This window comes from Balearica regulorum, chromosome 5, assembly GCF_011004875.1.
Source record: "Balearica regulorum gibbericeps isolate bBalReg1 chromosome 5, bBalReg1.pri, whole genome shotgun sequence".
Classification (NCBI taxonomy): Eukaryota; Metazoa; Chordata; class Aves; order Gruiformes; family Gruidae; genus Balearica; species Balearica regulorum.
Genome location: NC_046188.1, coordinates 1,952,602 through 1,978,028, shown reverse-complemented (window position 1 = coordinate 1,978,028; position 25,427 = coordinate 1,952,602). Strand labels below are relative to the sequence as shown.

Here is a 25,427-nt window from a genome sequence, read left to right as displayed (position 1 = left end):
TCAGTCAAAAAGAAAAAAACATGGACATAATGCAGATTGTATGAATTTCCCTCGTTTCATAACAAGCTCTGTGGAACCCCCTTCTGGCATACCTTGCATTTTGGGGCAATATCTAATCTTGCTCTTCAGGCTGTCTGAGGCACATCTATGCATTTCTCTGTGTATATTTATACATTGCAGGAGCCAGAGAGCTCTATTGCCAAGTCTCCTTCTTGACTTGTGCCAACAAGGGCAAAGTGTTAATTCCCTAAAGGACAAATCCCGCGTGGGGAGGAGGAGCACTCTTGTGCTTGAAGGAGTGATGGTGATGTAACCTGAGGCTTCCGTTGCGCGTTTCCCTTCAGTGAAAAAAAAATACAGATTTGTTTGTACTTAGGACCATACGCTCTCACCCAACGTTGTCAAAATCAAGTCCCGTGCTGTGGCCCCAGCCTGTGCACAGTGGTCACACTCAACTTTCATTTATTTTGTCTCAGCAGAAAAATCCGCAATATGAATTTATTACTGCTGGCAAATGCAGTGTATCAGTCAAAGTTTAGGAAGGACGCAGGAGAAAATGGAGTGAACTGAAGAGCAATTTATTGCGAGAAATTACTCAGGCTGGAGGAATTTGTTTTAGTGAACGAGTTATTTGTTTTTCACTACGTTTAAACGCTCGTGGTAGGGTTGAGGCTCCCCTACCTCGCGTCCCTGGGCGTGCACTGAAACACAGTGAGCCTTGGGTGGAGAGGCAGAATTGCACCGTCTAAACAAGGGTGTGCTTTTCTTCAAATTGTCGAGCTGTCTGGGGGCACTCCTCCTCCAGCAGAAGCTGGGCCCTTGATGAAAACGTGCTGCCCTTACAGTACAAACTAGCAGAAGAGCAGATAAGATGGGATGATGTGTGTTTTCAGGGCTGCTTTTTCAGCCTGCTGCCGTGTAGTTGCCCAATGAATGCAAACAGCAGGCAGTCAGGATTGGGATGCGGATCAGATCCAGGTTTAAAAAGAAAAATATGATTGCCTAGAAATATTTTTCATTACTCTGCCTTATTCTTTATATAAATCCCTGTAATGCAAGACAGTTTAAAAAAAATCTGTAAATGACAACAGTAGTTTTCTTGTTTCTATGTTGATTTCATATGTTGTCATACAGTTGTTCAGAAAAATTAAAGGATTTGCAAAAATGAAAACTAAGAGAGAAACAGAGCAATGAAACTTTGAAGATTGAAGGTCTACATAAAAATTATGGAGTATGTCCTTTGGCAAATGCATGACAAGTAAGAGTTGTGTGTCTGGCATGCAGCATGCTTTTTGTCGTAATAAAATATAGCATAAATAAATATTTGAAAAGGCCTTTGAGCGTTACAGAAACTTAATTCTGATGAAGGATGCATCTCCTTTAGTGAAGATAGTTTCAGAGCAGCATCAATGCCCAGGAATCATAAATAAACTGCATAGTATATTGCAGGTACCCTGTTAAAATATGTTAGGATATCGGGATAAAACTCAGCAATAGCTGCACTTGCTCAAGGTGTAGGTCCATTATCCCAGGAGTTTATCGGCATCCCAGACAAGCCATGGGTGCTGAAGGAGAGGCACAACCAAAGGGGGATGGAGGTAGAAGGTGTGTGAGGCAAAGGTTGTCCCTCAACTGTGACATTTTGTGTCCCCTCGTGTACTGTTCTTCCCTGAATTGGTTGAGTTCCCTTTGGACTATTTGCACTTTTGATCTTTGTAGCATCCCACGTCAGTGAGCTCACCACCACCACTGCCCCTTGCACAGCAAGTGAGCATCTCCCCTAGCACGCGGTGTTCACACACACAGAAGTAGCTTGAAGAATACTTGCAGACACCATCATGTGTCCCAAAATTAAATAATTCCAGAACAGAGCTGTTTGACCCACTGAACAAATGTTCCTCTCTAAATGAGCTTCACCTCTTCCCTGTGACTGTTCCATGTATGTCCTAACATCTTCTTTGCTCTGCCGTGTTCAAGACCTTGATCTAAAGACAGGTTTGCTGCATTCTTCCTGTGTCAGTAGGATACATCTGTGCATTATTTCATGAGCTGTAATGAACTTATTTACACAGCATTCCTCTGAGCTAAGTTTATAAAACTGAAACATAGAGAAAGGTCAGAAGTATTCATTGCTCGTCGGGCTCTCTTTGGGAAAGGGATTTTACCTCTGTGTTTAAAGGCAACATCAAGACTCACGTTCAGAGATGCTTCAGCTGAAATCCGGACGTCCCATGCCATCAAGAGCAAATGCTTTCACCATCATGCTGGACTTTTTTGCGTGGTGTTTCCCCTCACCACCCTCCTGAGACATCTTTCCATTTCCATAGGCTTTGCATCTGGTCTTCTGGGCAGGTTATCTGTAAATTCAGCGCTGTGGCCAGGTGATGGGAAGGCAGCGGCAGCTCTTGGTAGAAACATTAAAGAGCTTAGACTCCAGGGGAGGCAATGGTCTTCACCAAACTCAAACAAGAACATGGAGTTCTGCTGCGCAGTACTTCACAGTGAAAAAAGTCCAGTTCGTGTTCTTTCTGTTGGCCAAGTATTGAGTGTTTGCTGTGTTTCTGGTCTGTGGTAAGAAATGGAAGTGCTCTTGTGTGGCAAAGCAAGCTGTCATATCCCTCAGCATCTCCGCTCTGCACTGCACTGAGCACTTCTGGCAACCTGTAGAGGGAATAGTTATCTTCAGAGCCTCCTCACCTGTTTCTAAGGCCACTCAGGTGGAGTGAGTATCTGCATGTCTAGATGCTGCATGAACTCAAAGTATTAAACCTGTTTGAGGTCTGCCTGGATTTTCCCAAGTGCTGTTAATGAGTGCATTTGCAAAATGAGCACTGCAGATCTTTAGATGTATAAAAACAAAAATTAGATTAATTGCCTACTTATCAATGATCAAAGCTGAGACTTCACCAACATTACTCCCCAGCTATTACCTTTGTATAGCCTTACCTTTGTATCTGTCTTAAACTAATAGATTAGGAATCCCAGATGTCTGCTAGACACTTGGGTATTTTTTACTGGGCATAGTCTCGCTGTCTCTCACCATAAATTCTGACCTTACTGAAACAGATATATGTAGTTTAGGAAAGAAAAAAAAAGATTGTAAAAAAATTCCATTTTGAAAAAGAAAATGAAAGCAGTGCCATTACAAAACTAAACCTGTTTCTGCTCCGCAGTGATGTACTGTCTCCATTCATCCAGCTAAGGCCAGGAAGGATTTCTTTGTTTTTAAAAGTCCCGTGCAAATTTTAATTGCAGTTTGGAGAGAAGAGATGGTGAATGAGAAGTATCCTTTTTTTAATAATGCATTTAGGTTGCAATTCCTTAAACACAGATTTTGCTTGCTCCTAGGTGAGGGATGTTTGTAGCTAAATCAGAACATACTAGCCAATGTAGATCCTAAGTAAGCGCTTTCATCAAATAATCTATTATAAATTTTTGGAATGAGAGTGATTTGTCCCTAAAGACAACTGCTCCATCCATTCTTTTGCTGTTAGAGAATTCTTTGTACTCTGAAACATACATATGTTTAAATTGAATGCAAACCATATTGCCTTTCAGTAAGCAAATGAGCACCCTACTGCAATGCATCTGTGTTTTTGAGCTGATTTAAAACATCACATTTACATTTTGAGAACTTCATTAAACATCTAGTGGCTATTTCCTTTCATCTTGTGCAGCAATTGTCTTAGGTATTTAAGAAGTGTTTTGTTTAAACATTTATATCTGACAGTTGAGCTGTTATTTATTGGCAAAAATTCACTCTTACTGAAAAAGTTAAGCAAAATCAGTATGTTCACTTTCCTTAGAAATGCACTTTGGCATCAGGCGCTTGTCTTATTGCATTATTACTCGTTGATCTATTTATGCAGAGACTCATGTAGGTTGTTTAAAATGCAGCCTTTTTTTTCCAGTTCATTTACCAAGACAACCTCGCTTGTTTGCAGTATTGACTTAGCAGAGCTTCAGCGTGCCATACTTTAAAAGGGTTGGGTTTGTCATCTTGATTGCAGATACAGTCATTAATTTGTCACTATGTAATTATTGTGTAGGAAAAAAAAAAAAGATAATTTGTAAATAACTATTAGAAATCACAAGAAAATGAGTTAGTTCACTAGTGATAGGTGTGCACTATCTGCTGTTCGAGATCCATCTGGAGAAGGTTGCCGCATTGTGGGATGCGCACTAAGTCGTTGCCACTGAAATACAAAATGTATGTTGGGACAGATAGTTTCTTGATCATGGAAATGCAGTTGTTGGCATAAGCATGAAGTGTTTAATTTAAACTTAGGAACTGAATCTTGATGCCACTTTGATAATTACATCTCTTGTTGCCCTGATAAAAGTAATGATCTGGCTATTGCAGGTAAACCTGCTGTTTAATACGCAGAAGCACGTCCGTGCTGTTGGCAGAAATGTTGCTGGCAGTGCCCAGCTTGCCCGCGATGCGGCTGTGCCGCGTGCTTTGAAGTGTGAGAGCCGGCGCCAGCCTCGTTTCCCTATACATGAACTTCACGTTTGGTATGTCACTAAGAAAGGAGAAAACTTTCTCTGAAAACTAGCCTTAACGTGGGTTAATAATTAACCCACCTTTTGTGTATGCCTAACAAAACAGGGATTAAAAATTGAAAAACTCTTTTGGTAGATGTCTAGCAGTAGCAAAAGAGCAGGAGAACCTGCACCACTGGGGCTGGGAACAGTGCAGCTCCTGTTTAATCCCATAGACTTTAGTGAATTCATCTGGAAGCTAGCCAGTTTTAAAGTCTTAAAATGGATTCTCTTGGTTTATATCACATTTTAGCCTGTCTTTGAGGTGGAAAAAAAGATACTCACTTGAAGGCAGTGTCATCACATTCAAGGTTGTGACTGATCTGAAGCCACACTAAGAGAAGTGCACAACGTGATCCTTGCCAAGAGCAAAATTCTGAAAAAAATACTTTTGGTCAACAGGTGTTTCCACTGTTTCCATTAAAATGCGAGCAGAAAGGATGCATCTCCAGAGGGTCAGGCCAAATACAGAATCATAGAGTCATGGAATCTTAGAATCACAGGCTGGTTTGGGTGGGAAGGGATCTCAAAGCCCATCCAGGTCCACCCCTGCCATGGGCAGGGACACCCTCCACTAGCCCAGGTTGCCCAAAGCCCCATGCAACCTGGCCTTGAACACTTGAACATGGTATGGTAGAACCTAACAGGGTTAGGACTCTGTGGGTGATGGTAATGATGAAGATAGTCATTGTGCTGTGGGGAGATCAGGGCCACACATTACAGCCTTTTTTATTACCAAGTTCCACAAGAAGGAAGATAATTATTTTTTAAAAGGTTTTTATACTTGTCTTCTTAGTAGTGTTCACAGTTTTATTCAAACTGTAGATAACTTTGTTTCAAGAGGAGTTCCAAAGCACTACAGAAAACAATAGCCCAGACAGACCGTAGATGTTAAGCATCAATATGATAATCAGAAAACATTCGCTTTACTCTAGTGCTCAGGTGAGCTTCCATCCTGGAGCAGAACAGAACTCAACCACAGAGAAGGGAAGGTGGCACCGGGGGTGCTGTGGGAGGGTCTGGGAGGAAGCGATTGCCAGTCCTGAAGTGTCGATGGGGAATACGGTCAGTGTGAGGTGCGGCCTCGTAGCTGTAAGACCCTTTTGGCACTGAAAGGAGAGTTAGATGATGGGTACAAGACTTCAGCTCTCATTAATGGCAGACCGATATTCACTTCTTTGGTTTAAATCGTGGAGTGATGATGCATTCAAATAATCAGCAATAAAATTCACATGTGTGACACCATCAGAACACCTTTTTTGTATCGCAGTGTAACTCAGGACACTATAAATCCTCCTGCCTGTAGCATTTATGGAAAAAACCATGTAGAGCACAGGGAATCTCCATTTCTCAGGGTCACTGTTGCACACAGCCTTTCATTTGTAACTATCCTGCTCAGGGCTCGAATTGAAGAATGAGTACAACCTTGTGTGTCTTTCGTTATGGTGACTGCATAGATTTGGTCACCCTCCACTTGCTTCTGAAGGTGCTGAAGTCTGCCAAGACATCGCCTGCATGTAAGAAACATTTTTCTGTCTCATTAATAGCTCTCTCAAGAATATTCTGACATTACTGTAGTTCAGCTTTGGATTTGGTTTTGGAATTAGTGGCCAAGATTCTTCCAAATTTTTTATTTCAAGGTATCCTTGTACATGTCCTCTGGTCAACCTTTGGAGGTGGCCAAGACTCTTGTAGTTACTTTCATTAAATGTTCAATGATAAAGTGGAGTTCAGTCATGGAAGGAGCCTGAAGCTCATGATATAAATTAGCAAACTCATATAGCATAGCATGCATCAGGTTAAAACATAGGCAAATTCAGGGGTTTATGATAAAAGGCCATGAAACCCTACGTGTTGGATTGCCTTGACCTTTTCTTCTATGTTCTCAAAGTGCATACAAAAGTGGTCCCAAACGACACTCAGAGTGTTATTGCACTCCTGAAAGTTTATCCACCCAGAAGAAACCCACTGTTGGACCTCACCTTCAAGCTCTTGCTTTATTGAGCACATGCTCAGTTTTGCCTGGGCGGCTGTGGATATTTTTGTGCTTTTCCATACCAGCTCCTAAGTGGGTGGCAGAGCTCCCGGTGCAGCTCCATGCCAGCAGCCCGTCACTGCTCACAACAGTTCTGGTGCCATTTGGGCATCACAGGGAGGTGTTTCCATTCCATAACTTGTTTTTCACCAAAGACAGATTCAGGTAGTTTTTTATAAATGATAACAGTTAGCGATTCCCGAGTTGTACAACATTCAAGCAGCGATGAGTGAGTGCTTCCAGCTCGCTGATATTTACTGTCAGCAGGATGAAAGCAAATGAAACAGGTGAGACTTTTCTGGAGCAGACATGAAGGGTCTGCGGCTCCGGTCTCGGTGGTGGCTGCTCTGCTCCTCAGCAGGCGATAGTCATGTTCCCTGCACCGCCGGCAGCAATGCAGCCACGGTGACCTAGAAAACAAAAACGGCTCCACTTTGAAGAAGTAATAAAAAGTCAACCAGTACCTGTAAACCAGAGAGTAACTTGTTCAAGCTTGTCATTTGAAAGATTAAAGTTCCTACCTTTCCTTTATTTTCAGTGTATAGCTCTCTGCGGTCCCACTCAGTTGATAATGAGAAAGTCTCTTCAAACAGCCCGGAGCAGGTCACTTCTCTCTACGCTTCCTTCTGGTCACCGTTTGCCTTTATTATATTTTTAACGTCTGTTTTCATTCAGCAGCGTACGGGGTCAGATGTATTCAAATACACATTATGTGGTCGTGAAAGGGATTTCTGTGAAGGTTGCATGGTCACTGGCTGCAAAACGGAGTAGAGAATTTTCTGTCCGTGCCATAGCATGGTTCTCATACCCGTGCGCATACAGGTAGGCATCACATTTGCCGCAAAGGAGAAAGTGAACGGGGATAAATTTTATTGCTTTTCTGATTAAAGAAAGCCATACCTATTATAAATACAGAGTTTCCTCTTTGGCCCTGTGTGTAAGGTTGTTAAAAGCAAAGAAACAACAATCTTCCAGCTATGAAATATCCTAAATTACAGCTTACTTAGCAGAGGGACTGAAGTATCCTAATTCATATCTTAAAACATGGTTTTATTATCATTCATTCGTTTGGAAAAACAGAAGGCAGTGTATTTTATGTTCCAATTAACAAGTTTTTAGCAGATATTTGTGGTGTATTTAAATTTTACTCTGATAAAAATGACCTCTCTCTTCTCCTGGATTACCATTTTCCACCCTGCCTTTAAAACCTGAGATGTAACACGTATTTAAAGAGGTCTTAACTGCTGGATCATCCACCTTCCAGCTTTTGCATATCAGCTTTCCTTAAATTGTTTCTGTCTCTTTCTTCTTCAAATATCAGGCTATAAATTTGGATCGTGGACAGATGTTTCTAACATCTGAAGCATTCATCCATCAATTTGTAGCCCATAAAAAACTGCGTCTATAACGTTCTGCACCTTTGGACTCCAAGCTGCTAATTACTAAAGACTCAGGGATTTTTAGTTTCTTAAAAAGGAAAAAAAAGAAAGACTTTTTTTTATACTTTTGTGTGTACCAAATAAAACCAATTACACAATGTAGTAAACACAAAATAAGTAAAATGAATGGTAGGAGCAAATACAGAATGATTGTTAATGTAATCCTGCAAGAAGAAAGTCGATTACATGCCTGCGATTGTTCTTATGGATTAGGAGTTAGCTAATTGAAAAAGATTGTGCCCACTGTTAAATGTGCTTTAGATACTCTTTTTTTCCAGGAAGAAAAGAGAGGAGGAAGAGGTTTATCATGTAGCTGCCATTTCCATATGCTTCATCTGCTGGGGAAGGGAGGCTGAGCACCGGGAGCTGGTGACAGCACCCAGCAGCAGAGGCAGGGGTGGCCACGAGCTCCTCCAGCAAACATCTCCAGCCCCATCGTGGTGTCCAACCTCCCGCAGGGCGCTTTGGCTCAGAGCACGTCGCTGCCTCCAGCAAGCAGACCTCTGGGCTGGCTTTGACCTCTTGGTCCCCATGGCTTGGTGGCCGGCTGGCGTTTGCAGGAGAGCAGGGAGCAGGTACCAGCGCAGCAGAGAAACAGATGTGAGGTTTGGGCAGTTCCACTGGTTGCATGTGAAAATATTAAAAAAGAAAAGCGATGTCATCAAGAGCAGTGTTACGTGATGCACAGTGGAAAATAAACTGATGAGGAGCGTGGCAGAACATGCTTTGCAGCTGGCCTTGTTGATTTTGCCTAAATTGCAGATATTTGTCACTGTGAGTCATTGCAGGGCCGTAACTATCCTTTGAAATGGAGATGACACAGGAGCCACCTACCTGATGAGGTTTATGTTCAAAATCAGGTAGCTTTGATCATATGGCTGGGCAGACTTGTTAAAGAGGAGCAGCCACTGGATTTCTGCAGCAGGAACAAGGCAAACGCCACACGGGAGCGTTCCCTCTGCAGTGTGCAGATTGAGCCCATGAACTCAACAGTGCTATTTCAGATATATAACTGCTAAAGAAAACTCTTTTTTTTTTATTAAGGAAAACCAATTGTCACTGTTGTTATAAATTGTAAAGAAATAAGTTTTAAGACCGCCAGAGTTTTTTCTAGGAGTATATAGTAGATTAATTTACATTGCATTCAGTTGTCATTAATTAAAGAGATGCTTGTCTGACTTTTTGAGTCAATGAAGAAATTTATGGTTGAAATCAATAGGCCAAGTACAATGGACTAAGGATGTGTTTATTTTTTATAAACATAACTGTGCATATAGGCAATCAATATTTAATCATCCCATAGGATTAATTTCTCAAGAAATCTATATGTTGAAGTGTTTTAGAGAATATAGTGTTTCTCAACAACAGGCAAAGAAGAAATACCCTTTCACTGACAGCGCAGAGGAGACGCTTTCAGCCTGCTGCAATAAAATGCTGCCACACTTTTACAGTCCCCTTTCTCTAATGTCAGGGAGATGCATTTTGCTTTTCTGTTGGCTTTAGGGAACAAAGATTTCTAAATATTCAAAGGTAACCAAGAATAAAGGAGTCCCTGTGAAGCCTTCTGTGCTCTGGATTGACTGAATGTAGGTATACTCTGCTAAATTAATTACAGGTTACACGATGATGCTAATAAATGCTCCAGGAACTAATGCGATTTTTCCTCAGTGCCTTACAAGTATTCACAAACCATTGGAAAACTGTTGTTTCAGCTTGGTCAAAGAAAATTTCCCAGAATGTATTTCATCCTTATTTTTGTAAGGCAAATGGCTTTGATTATAAGAATTTTTCTCCTGCAAAAATTCTTTTTCAAGCAAATCCTGATTTTTACTAAGTTTAAAGCTCTGGACGCATGAATTGACCTGCAGGCAGATGTTTTACAGATGTGTTTGCTTGTACATTCTCTCTTGGAAGCATCAATCTTGACTTTTATATATAAAAAGGCATAGCCTGAATGTTAGGGAGAGGCTGTACAGATGATGTGGAGGAAGAAGGTGATGCGGATTTGGCTCCTTCCCATTCAAGGCAGCCAGAGGAGATGCCCAGATCTCTGGAGGCAGCGAGGCGGTGCTGCAGGAGCAAGGGCTGGGTTGTTCTTGGTGCTTTAATGCTCAGCAGTGAGGGACCGAGAGCTTTGGCTGCCTCCTACGTGGGGTCTGGCTTCACAGAGCCTCCCCGCTTTCGTGCTAGGAGTTTGAACCGCACTAAGGTGTTGTAGGAATCTAAATCCTATTTTTAGGGTGTCTGGGGCATTTCAGTGTTGGTGTTAGGTGCTTCAGCATCACGCAGACCTTTAAAAATGTGCTAAAAAACCCTTGTTCCTCCAGCCGGTTGCTGGTTGCCAGCTCTCCGACTCCATTTGGATCTGACCATTTTTTTTCTGTATCCCATCAGTATGTTACCGAGCTCAGCTGCTACGCTTGTTCTCAATTTCAGCCGCTGCTGTTTCACAGCAGGTCTGCGAAGCGGCTCCGTGGTGGTGCCCAGGCTGGTGGCAGGGGTCTGGCAGGGATGTCCTGGGCTCTGGGAGTGATGCTTCCATGCAGCCACTTCACTTCCAGCACGACCGTTGGGCTTCTTTTCCTCACGGAAAGAAAAGGGCAAAAGGTGAATGTGGCGAAAGCTGTGCAGATTTTGTTTGTTCAACAGCTGAGCTGAGAAATCAGGCAAGGGGAAGTTTTGTGTCAAACCTAGTGACAATTTTGAGATGCTTGGGGTTTTTCCTGTTTTCCATGGTAAAAATAAGAATTGAAGAGAGCTGCTGTTGATTGCAAGGCAAAAAGATATGTGTTGCTTCCTATGGAGGAATACTGATATCCAGTACTGGCTCAGGATGCATAATACTGAAATGAAAAATCAAATTGTTTTGCTTTCAGAATGAGTAAAATATTGGAGCTTCTTTATTGTTTTTGGTTGGGCGGTTGTAGAAAAGGGTGATAATCCAAAGCAGCAACTGAATTTGGTACAAATTTATGACTGGTTGGTAATTGTAAACTTTAAACATGACATATTAATTATCAAAAATATTTCCTGAAGTCTCTGTTTCAGTATTCCCTTATCCAAAGGCAAAGTGCAATAGGGAATATTTTTACAGTAGACCACTGTAAGGAGTCACAAGTACCTCCAAGCAAAGGCTAGCTAACTTCAGACAACTGCCGGAAAGTCAGCATTAGCTCACGTAACTGGAAGCCCAGTTTTGTTAATACAGTACTCACAAAGGTAATTGTCAACCAACGTGATGGCATAAAACATGTGGCTTAAAAAAAACCAGTAATGATGCCTATTTCAAATTTAAAAAAAAGTAATTGAAAATTAGGTAGTTTTCTCCAGAGTTTTCTGTTTCTCCGATTCTTAATTTTTGTGAAAGGGACAGACACAATCATGAAATTATGTTTGGTGAGTTTGGTACGGCTCACTTTTGGGATATAGTCAATGCTTTCAATCTTCCTTGTGAAGATTGCTTGTATTCAACTTGATAGTTTGATTTTTTTTAAAAATTAAATGTAAAAAAATTAAAATCCATTGTGAAGAGCAAAAAGCAACAAGTACAACGGAAGTAAAATCAGGAAATTTTCCTTTCGAAGGACCAGAAGCCTTTGTGAGGTCTGCACAGCAGTTTCTGTTCCCGTATATTAGCATCACTTAAGGATTTGGGGGAGCTGTTTGGGCAAAATAAAAAAAAAAAAAACCTTAGCTTTCTGTTTGTGGATCAAATTGGATGCATATAAACTCGTTCCCCATTTGTGAATTCTGTAAATTGCTGCTTATCATTTTCATTTTAAAATGAAATACATATTTTGGGTAAAACACTCAGTATTCATTATAAAGCTTTTGAGACATTGTGCCAGGAAATGAACTAGGTGCTTGTTGCAGCCACAGTCTATAAAGGTACAGTGAGTTCAGCTCCTACCGCAGTTTGGTGTGGTCAGAAATACTGGGTATGATGGAGTTTCTTAGGAATTTTTTTTTTTTTTTTTTTACTGTTTTTTTCAGTATGGGACCAGGGGGGTGTGAATGAAAAAAATTTCTCTTAGAGAAGAAAATTCTCATTTACCTTGGCCATTTTTGCATTTTTAGATGTACTTGAAGGACTTTTTAAAATAGCCATGTTGAGTTTAGAAAATGTAAAAATTGTGCTTAAGAAATACGAAACCAAAAATACTTGCACATTTAAAATAGAAGATCAGTTTATTTGACTGGCTAGGTAACTTGGTGAATTTACAGACATTCACGAAGGCTTGTTTCCAGTTTCTCCTCTTAGAGCAGCAGCTTTTCTCTGAAAGCACTTTCCAGTTTGACTGCGCTGGGACTGGCGAGCATCCCTCCACATGGGTCCGGCAAGAAGGTCCATATGAGCAAATTCCTCACGCATCGCTTGAAAAATACAGCCTAAATCTTATCATAATTATCCTTAATATCTTCTCTGCAGCCCGCTCATCACTTTGCTCTCAAGGACAATGGCCTATTCAACACAAGGCTTATCCGTTACTGGGAGGGCTCCCTGACAGCCTGCGAAGGTGCACGGTGCCTTATGCATTATTCAACATATATGAAAGGTCCCGGTGCACCTTCTGTTTGTTTCTGCAATGTTTTTAAATAATCTGTGCATCTCTGTTGGGATCATTTAATGCAGATCAGAATTCACTGGCTGTTTTACCTGGCGTGCACGAGCAGCAGAGCCTTGTCTTTGCACCTTCACGTGTTTTTCCACACGTAGCATCGACCACAGCGTTTGTGACGTTCCTCCTGAGCACTCGGGTTTCAGCGGTGCCTGGAACGTTTCTGTGAGACGGGAGCAGCAGAGGTGTGCGTGGCAGAAGAACAGGGCTGCTGGTGGGCAGAGCGGAGGGTGGAGGACCAGTTGCACCAATGCATGTTGATGTTGGCTTCGCGAGCTGCGGGATGACAACACGCTGCAAAACCTGGGTGAAGTAGATGTCCGTGGTATGTTCTTATTCATGGGTATCTAAAGAAGAGAGAAGGAGAAAAGACTTAATTTCTGTTAAACAACCTGTACCTTGGGTTTCATCATCTGTTTTGCTGGTCTCAGTACTTAGATACAAAGAGTTGTGAAGGAGATGGCATCTAACAGAATCTGCCAAATTGAAATTTTTCATGAGCTCCACTGGGATGATCTTTTAAAGATACAATATAAGTGCACATCACATATTTTCAGTATCTCCTAGTAGGCCTTGGGAAACCATTAACAGAGGAATGTTCCACAGTCTAGGCTGTGTACAAAGTTGTGGTGGATATTTCATTAATATCATGTCTTATGAAGTGGGTCTTTTTAATGCTTACAGCAGGGAAAAGGTGATGCGACTGGGGTGGACACTCAGGTGGTGCTGCTCGGGGCAGCATCTCTGGGCTCAGCTGCTCGCAGCTCCTTGTCCCGCTCAACACCCAGACGTCCATCCAAAAGCTTTCTGGTGCAAGGCTTTCAAAGGCAGACTGCACCCTGTGCCCGTGCAGGATTTGTATTAACCGACATACATCGGGCAGGCAGCAGTGTGTTTTTTCCTTACAGTAACTTGGTTTTACAATTCTAACCTAATCTGAGATTTTTTTCCCTAGCATTTCTCCTATGCATGACTTAACCCCCGCCAGCCCTGAAGAGCCACCTGAGCCTATAGCATGGCTTATCCAGCGCGTGCAAGACCAGAAACCCTGAAATAACATCTCAGATGCACTCTGCACTGGGCTAGCTCAAGCCCTGCAAGGCTCAAAGCGCAGCGAAACACATACTGACGTTGGTGGCAGCAAAGTGAATCTGATGTCTCAAGCTGTTCCATCGCCCCAACTTTCTTAAGAATTCCTCTTGCTTATTTGCTTTGCAGTCTGAGTTTTATTTAAAGCTGTACTTGTGTAACATACTTCAGCGATCGAAATATTGACATCTCTGTCCCACTGCTATGAATTTAGAGCTTGGAGTCTGTTCATATTTCTGCAAATGTAGTTTATTTGGATGAAATGTGGTAGATTTAGTACTAGATTTCAGTGTACATTTTTATTGCATCAGCAAATTAAAGTTTTGGAATGAAAGGGTTTCTGTCCTTTGTAAACTCTGTATTGGTGAACGTGTAGTAGGTGAGAACTTCAGCGCACTGACAGGTGTAGTAAGTTCAGTGGAATGTCTCATTTTAGCATCACTGCACCTGAACAGTTCTCTTGGGATGCGTGGTAAATATTTAATGATTTTTCCTTTGTTTTCTGCAGATAATGTCTGTAATAAGGCATAGTATCTGCAAGTAATAGGGCAATATCAAGTCACTCTGCTGCCCAAAATGTGTATGATTTCTGCTTATCTATAAACTAGTTAAAGTAATCTTAGAGACAATGTGGCACTCTCTTCTTGTGACACCTTCTTCTTAATTAGATTTTTTTTTTCTTTTCATTTCTTAGTAAGGCATATAAATAAAAGAAGCTATGGATTTTGATGTTAAAAACGCTGTGCAGTCTATAAAGCACAAAAATCTATGCTTTGCCTTTTTTTAATAAAACAGCCTCTTGTTTGCTCATATTGACTTTCATTGTTCTCTGAAATCCATCCGTCTTTGAGACTACAAGGATTGCTGATGCTTATGCACTAAGGCCATTAACGGCTAGCCTATTTCTTTCTCACTCATCAACAAAAGCGGTAAGTGCTTGGAAATCAAACTGCATTTCAGTTCTTCTGCACGGTCTTAATTAGCTTCCAGTGATGCCCCAAATGACAGCTGTGAAACCTCATTGCCTCTAACGAGGAGGCAGCACCCAACTCACGGAGCAGCGGCTGTCCCAGCCCGGGGGGCACAGTGACAGAAAACGCATCTGCCACTGCAGTTGGCTGACATTGCTTTAAAATCACGGGGGGCAACGGGGCTACTAGACATGAGGGGCCAGTTCACCCGGTCGGGTTCAAAGGGACAGCATCTGAGAGCCAGTAAATTCAGCCGCAGTAAGCTGATGAGATGAACTGAAATGAACAGCTTTTTTTTTTAATTTTTAATTTTTTTTTAAGGAAGAAAAAGATTATTTAACATTTTTAATTTGAAACGTAGAGGTAGGCCTGTAAAGAAATTCAGGCTCCTAAAGATGGAAGAATTCAGTGAGATTTTGAAAAATGCCGCAGCATCTGCTTGGATGCCTGGGTATTTACACACCGTCAGCGCCCGGGCGCGTCGTCCCTTGCTGTAGTCTGTCTGGTGAGTGCCAGAAATCCTCCTGGACTGAATCAACGCTGCGCTTCTCCTGCGTGCAGCAAACTTCTTCTGAGTGCGGCACAGCGCCTGCAGCCCTTGGGCTGCGCGGGTTTGGTGAGGGACCTGCGCGGGCAGAGGAGCACGGGCGGATGGCGGGCAGGGGTTTGCAATCTTGTCATCTCATCTGTCTGTTACGGAAATGCTCAGTGGTGGGTTATTTCAGGGAGGTTCGCCTTCTTGCTGTATCTCTAATCCTCCTGGGTGGTTTGAAGGTTGAAGAAAGCACAGGTGTGCTCCCGTTCATTTCTAAGGTGAAGACAACATCTGTCCCAAAAGCTCTGACATTTGCATCCTTCTTTTGATTTTAGGCTGGACAACAGCGTTGGTGGGAACAGGAAATTACAGTGAATGGAAATATTCAAAAGGGAGAATTAATTACCTACAACCTAACTGAGCTGATCAAGCCAGAGGCATATGAAGTCCGTCTAACGCCCATCACCAGATTTGGGGAGGGGGACTCAACTATTCGGGTCATCAAGTATAGTGGTAAGAAGACCTTTATGTACAAGGGAATGCGTTGCGGTAAATTCTGCACAATTTGGTCTGCTGCACAGGGTACGGCTGCACTGGGTTGCACTGTGTGAACTGATTGCCAGTCCTGCAAATAATGCTGCGAGGGACAAGCGTGGGGTTCCAGCAAGGAGGGTTCTGGGTAGATCTGGGTAGAAAAGGAAGTCTCCACCTGTGGAAAGTTTCACAATTAAAAAAAAAAAAAAAAAAATCTGAATAGCCAAAATGCAAAATCATATTGAAGTTTCTGTGAAATAAAGGAAAAAATAGAACAAATCAATGTTAGCTTCATGAAACAGCTCATTTCAAGGGTTTGTTCTTACTTTGAACACTGTGAAGGGCAGTGAGTTTTGAAGAAATACCTACAAAACAAGTAGTATTCTGAAGGTGTCAAATCAGTGTTTTGGTATCATCAAAATAGTTTATTTCTCCCCCAGAATGAGAATTTTTTGAGAAGTTTTTATTTGAATGTGAATGAATTAAAAAAAAAAAAAGTGACCATTTTTAGTCCTATGCAAGTGGGAAAGGGCGTTTATACATTTTCCTCTAAAAGGTCATGCCGTGACAAAGATTTGTCCACTTTAATCTAACAAGAAAAATACGGTATTCTTACATCCTTCCATTCAGTCTCCCAGCAGTACCAGGAATGAATTCATAGAGCTCTGAAAAATCCCTCAAAATACCTTTTGTAGGGTATTTATTTAACGAATAACTGAAACTTTTTGGATTTCTTCTGTAAAAATTGCAGGGAGTGGGCAAGAGGTAGTTTAGAGAGAGGGTAGCTCTACTAAAGATATCGTACAGTTTGCAATGGGAACCTGATGGGCTGAGCAAAAAGTTTTTATAATTGAAAAAGGGAAGAGTGTGCCAGGGGGAGATATTTCTAAACAGGGAATCATGAAAGTATGAGTTTATCATTTGGGGACAGACTTTTTAGCAGGGCCTGTAGCAACAGGACAAGAGCTAATGGTTTTAAACTAAAAGAGGGGAGATTCAGACTAGATATATGGAAGAAATGTTTTACGGTGAGGGTGGTGAGGCCCTGGCAGGGGTTGCCCAGAGAAGCTGTGGCTGCCCCTGGCTCCCTGGCAGTGTTGAAGGCCAGGTTGGATGGGGCTTTGGGCAACCTGGGCTAGTGGAGGGTGTCCCTGCCCATGGCAGGGGTGGCACTGAATGGGCTGTGAGGTCCCTTCCCACCCAAACCAGGCTGGGATTCTGTCATAAGGAACCCTGCTAATCCCGCAGGAGAAAAGCCAGGTGACATGCAGGTCAAGTCACAGCTAGTCACATAGGTCCAGGAGCTGGATCCAACGCTAATTAGTGCTATACAGATACCTAAGAGAGCCCAAAGCAGGAAATCACATGCAGCAGAAGGCCAAAAAGCAACCTGCAGATCAAAAATTACTTTCAAAAATCATTATCAAATAATTTAAAATCATGAACAAATCTGAAAAAAAAAAATGTCTTGTGCACCATATCCACAATTCTTCATGATCAATGATTACCTCGGCCCTACTCAATCTCATCATAAATTATGTTTATCACTGTAGTAATATAAAGGGAAAAATTTACATTAAGCAATCTTAAACATCAATTTTAAAGAATGTAGTTGCACATTGCGCTAAATGCCGTATCTGCTAACGATGGTGATGGTTAGCATCTTAGGTTTCACCTGTTACAGAAAAGTGTTTGCAAAGTCCACATTTACTCAAGGCTCATGAGAACAAAATCTCAGTTAAAAGGAGGACTTGATTACTAAATCTGTGAACATACAAATGAGGAGATGATGATCATTCTGCTGCAATTCCTGTTGGACTTTGGCTCCTCGTTGGACCTCTTCACAAACGCCTGTTTTCTGACACTAGCGGTAGGGGTCTGGTCTCTTTGGGGCTCCTCGCGTGCACAAGGGAAAGACCCAGGGTCTTCCCGAAGCTGCTCAGGAGCAGAAGCTTCATTCAGACATTTGGGCTTTCTCTGTAGCAATCCCAGTCTCTCCATGCTGACTGTGATAGGGACACGTGTGCTCACTGCCAGCTCATGCCAGGCAGCCACTGACCGCTTCCGTGGAGCTCAAAATGTCTCCAATGACTTAAATATTGACCAGTGCTCCTTTAAGGAGAAAAAAACCCCACCATTTAGGTCACTAAATGCTCTTTTTTGGTGGCGGTTGTACTTTGGCAAGTCTTAGGAGGTTGACTGAGGTCTCGGCTATGGCTCACAACCATGCTGAGTTTGAGGTTTTAATGAAACATTACGTGATTTACATTTTTATCTCCTGGCTGGCAGGAAGAACATTCCCCAGCAGCATAAAAGATGTATTTTGTCTACTGCAAATTTTTCTGCTAGAATGTGCCGTTAGCACAGATGTGAATAACAGCCCATCCCAAACGTGCTGATGGGGTGCCCATGCAAAATCCAGCCGCACAGGAGAGAGGAAGCCGTTGCCTTGTGCCCCAGATGGAGAGATGCTTTTGGAGCAATGCTCGGTGCTATTACTCTGGTGCCGACAAATTCACAGCTTCAGAAATCATAAGCCAGATGCTAATCAGTAAGATAAACCTAAAGTGACTTCCCTTTGAAGAGGGATCCCAGAACCGCTGAGGCTTTGTGTGCTTAAAATATGCATTTTATCTCAGTGTTCGTCCAATGACTACAGCATCAGCTAACTGTTACCAGGCTAATTTTAAGGATGTTATAGCTTCAGCTATAAAATAATGATATCACATACATTATTATAGTGCAAATCCAATACTTATAATCTGAAATGCTGGAGTCTTAGAAAAGCAGTTAATGGGCTGGCAGGATGCACAGCAGCAGGCCTGCATTGATGTAAGAAATAATTATAAACATTACCCAGAAAATAAAAGACATCATGTGAATGTTTCTTAAAAGGAGAACTAAGATAATTTTTTACATTTTTCTCCCATTACATTTTGTTTAATTGAGACCTCAGGCAAGGAGGAAAACATTTGAATTTTCATATTTCCAGTGGGATTTTGTGTGTGCGCGTGTGCCTCTGTGTGTTCAGTTTTGATCAGTACCCCAGAAGCACATTGGCCTCTGGCAATGTCCGCCCTTCTTTCCCATCCCACCACTTTAGGAATACTCTTTTTGGAGGACGAGTACACAGGACCATGTCCTTTCAGGTCTTAAATATCTCCAAGGATGGAGACTTCACAGTCTCTCTGGGCAACCTGTTTGGGGCTCAATCACCCCTGGACTAAAAAAGCTTTTTTCTGGGGTTTAAAATGCACCGATGTATTTGTATTGCTGGTGAGGATTCCCATTGCAAACGTATTTTCCCTTATTTTTTTCAACTTTAAGCAGGCTAATAGAATTTCACCCTGTTTTAAAGAAATGCAGCCAGTGTGAAAAGCAGATCGGACACGTAGTTAGAGTTGCTAAAATGGTAGCGGTGTCTTTTGCCTTTAAAAAAATGCATTAACTTTTACAGTTGAGTTTCATTTTTGTGCGAATTGAGGATAGATAGGCCATGTACTACCCAGGTTTTACTCTGACAGCTTAAGCTTGTCTTTTGTAGTAGGACAATCTTGGGTAGGTACCCCGCAGAACTTACGTATCAGAATACTTACATAGTGTGTAAGGATCAACATGACATTTCTAGTGTATTGGTTGTGTTTGATGCCTTACTAGAGAGGACAAGGTCTCTCCAGACTTCTTCCAGGGGAGGAATCACCCTCTGGACATGCCCATGTGTCTCCAGTGACTTTAGAGACACTCCAGTGATGCTCTTAGATGAGGTGTCTTATTTTTAGATCGCTGAAGTTAAGCCACATCAATCCTACCTCTGCAGTCATTTCTTTTGGGTTACACTCCTGTGTACGTGATGCAGAGCATCACCTTTTCCATTAAAAACCACAACTGGAGATTAACATGGAAATTGCTAATATATAAAAATAACAGCTGCCAGTGTGCTAGCCTGCTGGTTGCCATCTGAATGTCCAAAATAAGGAGACTATTAAAGCAGGAAAACCTCAGTAATGAGCTCTTTTTTACCCTGTCATCCCAAGCAGGAGCTGTAAATACAAAATAAAAACTCTGCAGTATCCAATCCCATGAATCAAAAACTTACCCATGGCAGAAGCATTTCATAGGGAAATCCCTCACCTGCCATGAATTATTCTCTCCTCTGCACGCCGAAAGGACGGGAGAAAAGAGCAATCATCACAGTAGGAGCGACATTGATAATTACAGCCAGACATCACTCGACAAATTCTTTGGTAGATACATATGTTACTCTTGCTAGGGAACCCAGTCTGCCAAGTAAATACAAACAAGGCGATTTGAGTAGCACTGATGAGTGTTTTGTAGGCCAATACAAAACAGCTATGTCTTGTAGTAACAGTTTAAATATAATCTCCATCACTTTACATAAATCTATGTCAGCCTGTTTGATACAAACTGGCTGTAAAGTCCTCCAGCTACCCCAGGTAAAATCTCAGCACTCGTTGCTTTAGAGGTGCGCTTATGTATAATTTTTTTTTTAAAGTTAACCAGTGATTAAAAAAGCAAGTTTAGCTCCCTTCTATGGAAAAAGCCAACAACCCAACATCACTGCTCTTGCTATGTAGAATCAGCGGCAGATAGACGATGGTGACCAGTCGCTCTGCAGTCCAGCCCGCGTATTTTCATGTGAGATTTAGATGCTCCCCAGATTCTGTATGGAAGAAAAGTATATAATTGTGGTTATTATTCTTGCTATTGTTGTTGTTATTATATTGCTGGGCCCTAGAAAAATAAAACTGCCACCAAATAGGGCATAAATGACAGGATTTATAAGTTTGCACAAACATAGCTTTCCAGTATTACACAGTGTTATAAATAGTGAGTTAGGATAATTGCTATTACGAGGGGAAGAAAGCCTTGTCCTTGCAGAGTACCAATATTTACAGTGAATGTCGTTTCTCCTGTGCAAACCGAGTGCTTAGAGATATGGACTTCTGATCTTGATTAAAGCTTTTAGGTGCTGGTTGTAATTACCACAAGTAAGCAGTTTCCCGTGGTAAAAAAATACAGCAGCTGAGCTTCTAGCATGCTTCTGCTTACCTCTGCCTTCATGTTTTTCATGGCTAAGAAAGCGTGGTTTGCAGCTATTTTTTTAAAGGAAGGACAGAATGTTGCAGTCTCTGGAGGCCACCTCACTTGTAAGCTGAACAAGTGGTTGTGTTGGGAAGGATCTGTAGGAAATGTAACTGTCTTTGTGTAAATGCAGTTGCACCTAATAGAAGGACAAGCATTAAGAAAAACCATTTAGCCCACGTTTTTCTGCTGCGACCTGCACGAATACAAATCACCGAAAAGTAAAATCATCCAACAAACTGAAATTCCAGCAGGTTTTATCCTCTGCTTGCTGGAGGAAAGGCAGGAAGATTAAGGGATCATCCGTCTGGGCTCTAACTAAGCTCAAACATTTCATGACACTTTGTTCTCCTCCTGAGATTCTCCGCCAGCAAAACCTCCCTCCCAGCGTGAGCCAGGGTCAGCTGAGCAGAGCAGCGATAACCCTCTGAGGTGCACAGATTTTCCAGACATTTCAAAAAGTCAGCCTTGGGAATTTACTCCCTCAGTCATCCATTAATTTCCCTTTCTGGCTAATTTAACTTGCTACCTGCGTGTCGTGCACGCAGCAACCTTCCCTTTCCGCCGTGAGAGCTAGAGCCATTACACGTTGTCTTAGAGCAGCGTGCTGTATTACTCAGAAGAGTGAAATTTCTGGGTTTTTTTTTCTTGTTTGCTTGTGATATGTTTTTTTTCCTAGTTTATGGTGTTAGATAAGTTCAGCCTAACTGCTTTAATTTGTTTTTCTGCTTTTGTCAATCAGTGTGAACTGAAGCTAGTTTGGCAAGAAGCCTTTTTTGCTCTGCTGTGAACAATCTGAATAGCATGACTCAAGGTTACACGCTGATGATAGTTTCCATAAAAGCCCATACGTTTAGTTACAAATCAAGCATCAGTAAATGTAGTTCCCAGCAATTTCAGCTAATTCCAAGTTCAGTCACTCAAGGGTTTCACGAAATGAATGTTTCTTGGAGAATGAAAGGTAATTTGTTGGTAAAAGCTATGAGGTTTATCTAATATAGTGTAATGACTAAGTTTCTTAAGAAGATGGCACTGGGGTAAATCACTGTTCATTTCTTTCAGTGAAGGCAAGATAAAATGGCAGAGTTGCTAATTTAGAGCTGTTTTGAAAACTTCAGATTGAATCTAGAGCTACGTAGAATCAGTGGCTGGGGTCACAAACCAAGAGTTCACGGCTGTAAACACGGCATGGGAAGGGCAGCAAGAAAACAGGGAGCAACACTCGTGCTGAAGTCTGGCGTTACCAGATGTACCAATTATTTGAAGATAAAGTTTTATTTCAAATTTTCTCTTGAAAACATGCAATTCCAACTGTGAGCGTAGCATCCTTCTGTTTCTCACATGCGGAAGAGCATATAGCAGAAGGTCCCCGTTTCCGAAGTCATCCTTCCTCAAATTTACCCTCCTGCAAACAGGTAGCACAGAACTGCAGACTAATTTCTCACTCAAACCCACTTTCCAGTTTTTTAGCATTCTACAGGTTACTCTGGACCTAAACCTGGGTAGCCATTCCAATGGTTGAGATATCTGTAGGTTTGACTTTGATTCTGTTTCAGCCTGTTAAGGTGTTAAGTAAATGAACTCAATATTCTTAATATTAAAGAATGTTGGATGTAGAGGTTTTTGTAATTTTGCCAAGGGTCTCTGAAATAAAAGTGCCGATTTTATCAGTTTCCCCAAAGATTCCCAGTACCCAATAGTCCTGCCGTGTCATGTGGGGCATTGCACAGACCCATAAAAGAACAGACAGAAATAGTATTTTTCAGCAAATTTACCTCAAGGCTTCTCTGCAATGTTGGCAAAATTATTTTTGATGCTTCCTGAGGTGAGGGGTCAGCATGGGCTGCTCCTGCCATGGGATGAGGAGTGGGCAGAGGTGGCATGCAGAGGTGGGACACTGCACTGATGCTCCTCCATCTCTGAGAGCACAGCCACAGGAGAGCAGCATCTGGGACCCAGCTGTGATGGTAGGTCCCTGACCCAGTCAATGGACGTGGCTCCTCCAGCAGGCACAGGGTGTACCGGCACTGCTGGCAGCTTTTTAGGACAGCACACTTCACCTTCCTTTGTCGTCGTCCTCTTAAATTTCTTTAAAATGTATCCTCCCTGGAAGAGGGTTTATGTGTTAGAAGACTTTCATGATTTTTATTGGTTGTGTCTCTTGGTCTAATGACATCAAACCTCTTCTCACACACTTGTTGTGCGTATGTTTTCTGCTATTTAAAAGGGAAATTGGCTATTCTAAGAAGAATGCAAGTGCTGTCTGTTTCTTAAGACTCATGTGTACACAGACATCTTAAAATGAAGAATAGTACTATTTGTTGAGTAGAAGGGTAATTCATTATTTTAAGTATTCTTGGACAATGCTAAAATTAAAGTTTAAGTGATGAGCAAGGTCTGGTGCAGAATCTCTGCTTTTGGTGAATTCATCCCTTCTGTAGTTTTTGTTGGATTCCTGTACGGAGGCATCACCCTGGCGTTTTGCTGTGCCCATCCTTACAACATCTGCCCCAATAATCTAGATTTGATGCTTAATTACAGCATCTTGTTCCCCAAGCTGCAGGTACTAGTGAAGGAGCGTACACATGGTGGATGGGAGAGGCTATCGTTTCTCACTGAAATCGTTGCCTTTGTGTTGCCAGGGAGCCACAAAATTTGCTCAAAAAGGAAGATACCGGTTTTGCTTGCTGTCTCAGAGTAGGAGCCATGATCTATGTCCTGAGGAGGGAACAACGGGAAATTTAGGATAATCTGAATATTGCTGAACTAGAATTTCCTCTTTGTGCTAATTTTATTTTTTCTCTGTCTTCCAGCTCCAGTAAATCCACATCTACGTAAGTACTTCTTTATCTTTTTAGCTTTCATTTGTATGAAGGCCTGTCCTTGCACCCGTTGTCCCTCACAGTTAAAAAGTGAATGATAAGTATTTCGCTTGCAGTTATAGCCCGTGGATTGCAGGGTCCACCTTCGTTTTGTGTGCAGGCTGGGCTGGTGGCTGAACGTGTCATTCCTCTTCTTCTCACAAGGTGCTAATACAAGAATAGATGGAGAAAGGAAAAATTATAGCTCCAGCTCATCTTTCTTTCCCACTGCCCAAACAGTTCATCTAAAGGAAAATACTAATGTTCTAAAACTCGCCTCCTTTTGTGGGTGTGTGTATGGGTGATGCTGTGGGGGTAGCTAAATACCTGAAAGTTCAAGTACTGTGTAGGAACTGTGTCTGCGCCTCACCTGGTATGGCAAAAATCTTGAAGGAAAAGTCAGTTTATGAATTTCCGAATTCATTTATCCTTGCGTAAGAAGTACATTTTCAGTTCTTGAGTTATTTTGATACTTCCAAGAGTAGTCAAAAGTTCATCCGCAGCTTTAAAACCAAAAGAAGTATGTCTTTTCATGCAGTGCATAAGGATCTCATTTGCACAGAGAAATGTGGAGACCAAAAGTGTGCTGCGGGTGTGAAAGCGTTTAGACAAATTCACAGGAGACAGCTCCACAGGCATGACTGAAAATGCAAACTCTGCCTGTGTGTTTGCTAATGTGCCGGTGCTTGGGCACGGGGTCGTTGCAGGGGAGAAAGGACTTCTCCTACAGTTTGTTCTTACACTTCTCCATGGGCACCAAATCCCCACAGATGCCACAGCCAGGAGACTGGGTTGGAGCTTCAGTAGGTCCCAGTAAACCACCCTATTCCTGTCAGCCCCCACATCTATCTGCTCCAGGATTTTCTTCCACGCCACGGCGAACGCACGTTTTGCTATCGCAACATACTCTTGGCTTTAATAACATATGTGAAAAACATTTCTGAATAGGAATGGGATTCAGCCTGCCGTTATTGCTGCTGCGGTGCAGCCGTAATCAGGCAGGAAAGCAGCAGCGGGCTGTGCGAGCCGCCTCTCTCTCCATCTCACACGCAACGGCTGAGCCTTTCTGTAAATTTTAAACTTATTTGCGGAAGATCGTCTGCAATGCTTTAATAATTAATCAGGGCTTAGTTCAAAGCTCACGGGAGCTGGAAGAACCACTCCCATTGATTTAAATGAGAAGTAGATGAGACCCTTGCTAATTAATGTATTAAATATATACTGTATGATGTTAAGAAAAAAGTACATCGCGATCCCAAGTGCTTCCCACTGTAGTCCTCGATGATTTTAAGATCTGAAAATGTCTCGTTTTCAAAATGTCTCTATAGCTCAGTGAAAAGTAATGGCTCTAGTAGGCGCGTGGTAGAGTGCAGGTGGCATCTGGGGTGCCCTTGCGATAGGGAGTGTGTTAGCTCGAGGGAGGGAGGACATGTCCTCCAACCTGTCCACCGTTTCCTTCAGCTGCTCTCTGGGTCTGCCTCTCTCTGCACTGGTGGCGATGGGAGAGTTTGCCCACCAGAACGATAGGGTACTCGGTGTAACTTCCTTTAGATGACCAAAGCGATGGTAAAATTTGGATTTGCTTTTGTCCCCAAAGACTTTTTGAGTTAAATCTTTTGACAGGGAAGAAATCTTGGGCTGCACATGGGTTCAAACCTGTAAGCTGGAGAAGAGAGATTCTGTCTCCTCTAACAAA

General features: G+C 42.1%; 1 protein-coding gene across 1 annotated transcript in view; it reads left to right on the top strand.

Moving 5' to 3' along the window:
- MDGA2 (MAM domain containing glycosylphosphatidylinositol anchor 2) overlaps positions 1 to 25,427 on the top strand; it is a 383,424-nt gene that overhangs the window by 339,188 nt on the left and 18,809 nt on the right. Inside the window, exons 11-12 of the mRNA XM_075753135.1 lie at positions 15,569 to 15,746; positions 23,684 to 23,704. Coding sequence (XP_075609250.1) covers positions 15,569 to 15,746; positions 23,684 to 23,704 — 199 coding nt within the window. The remainder of the gene's footprint in view (positions 1 to 15,568; positions 15,747 to 23,683; positions 23,705 to 25,427) is intronic.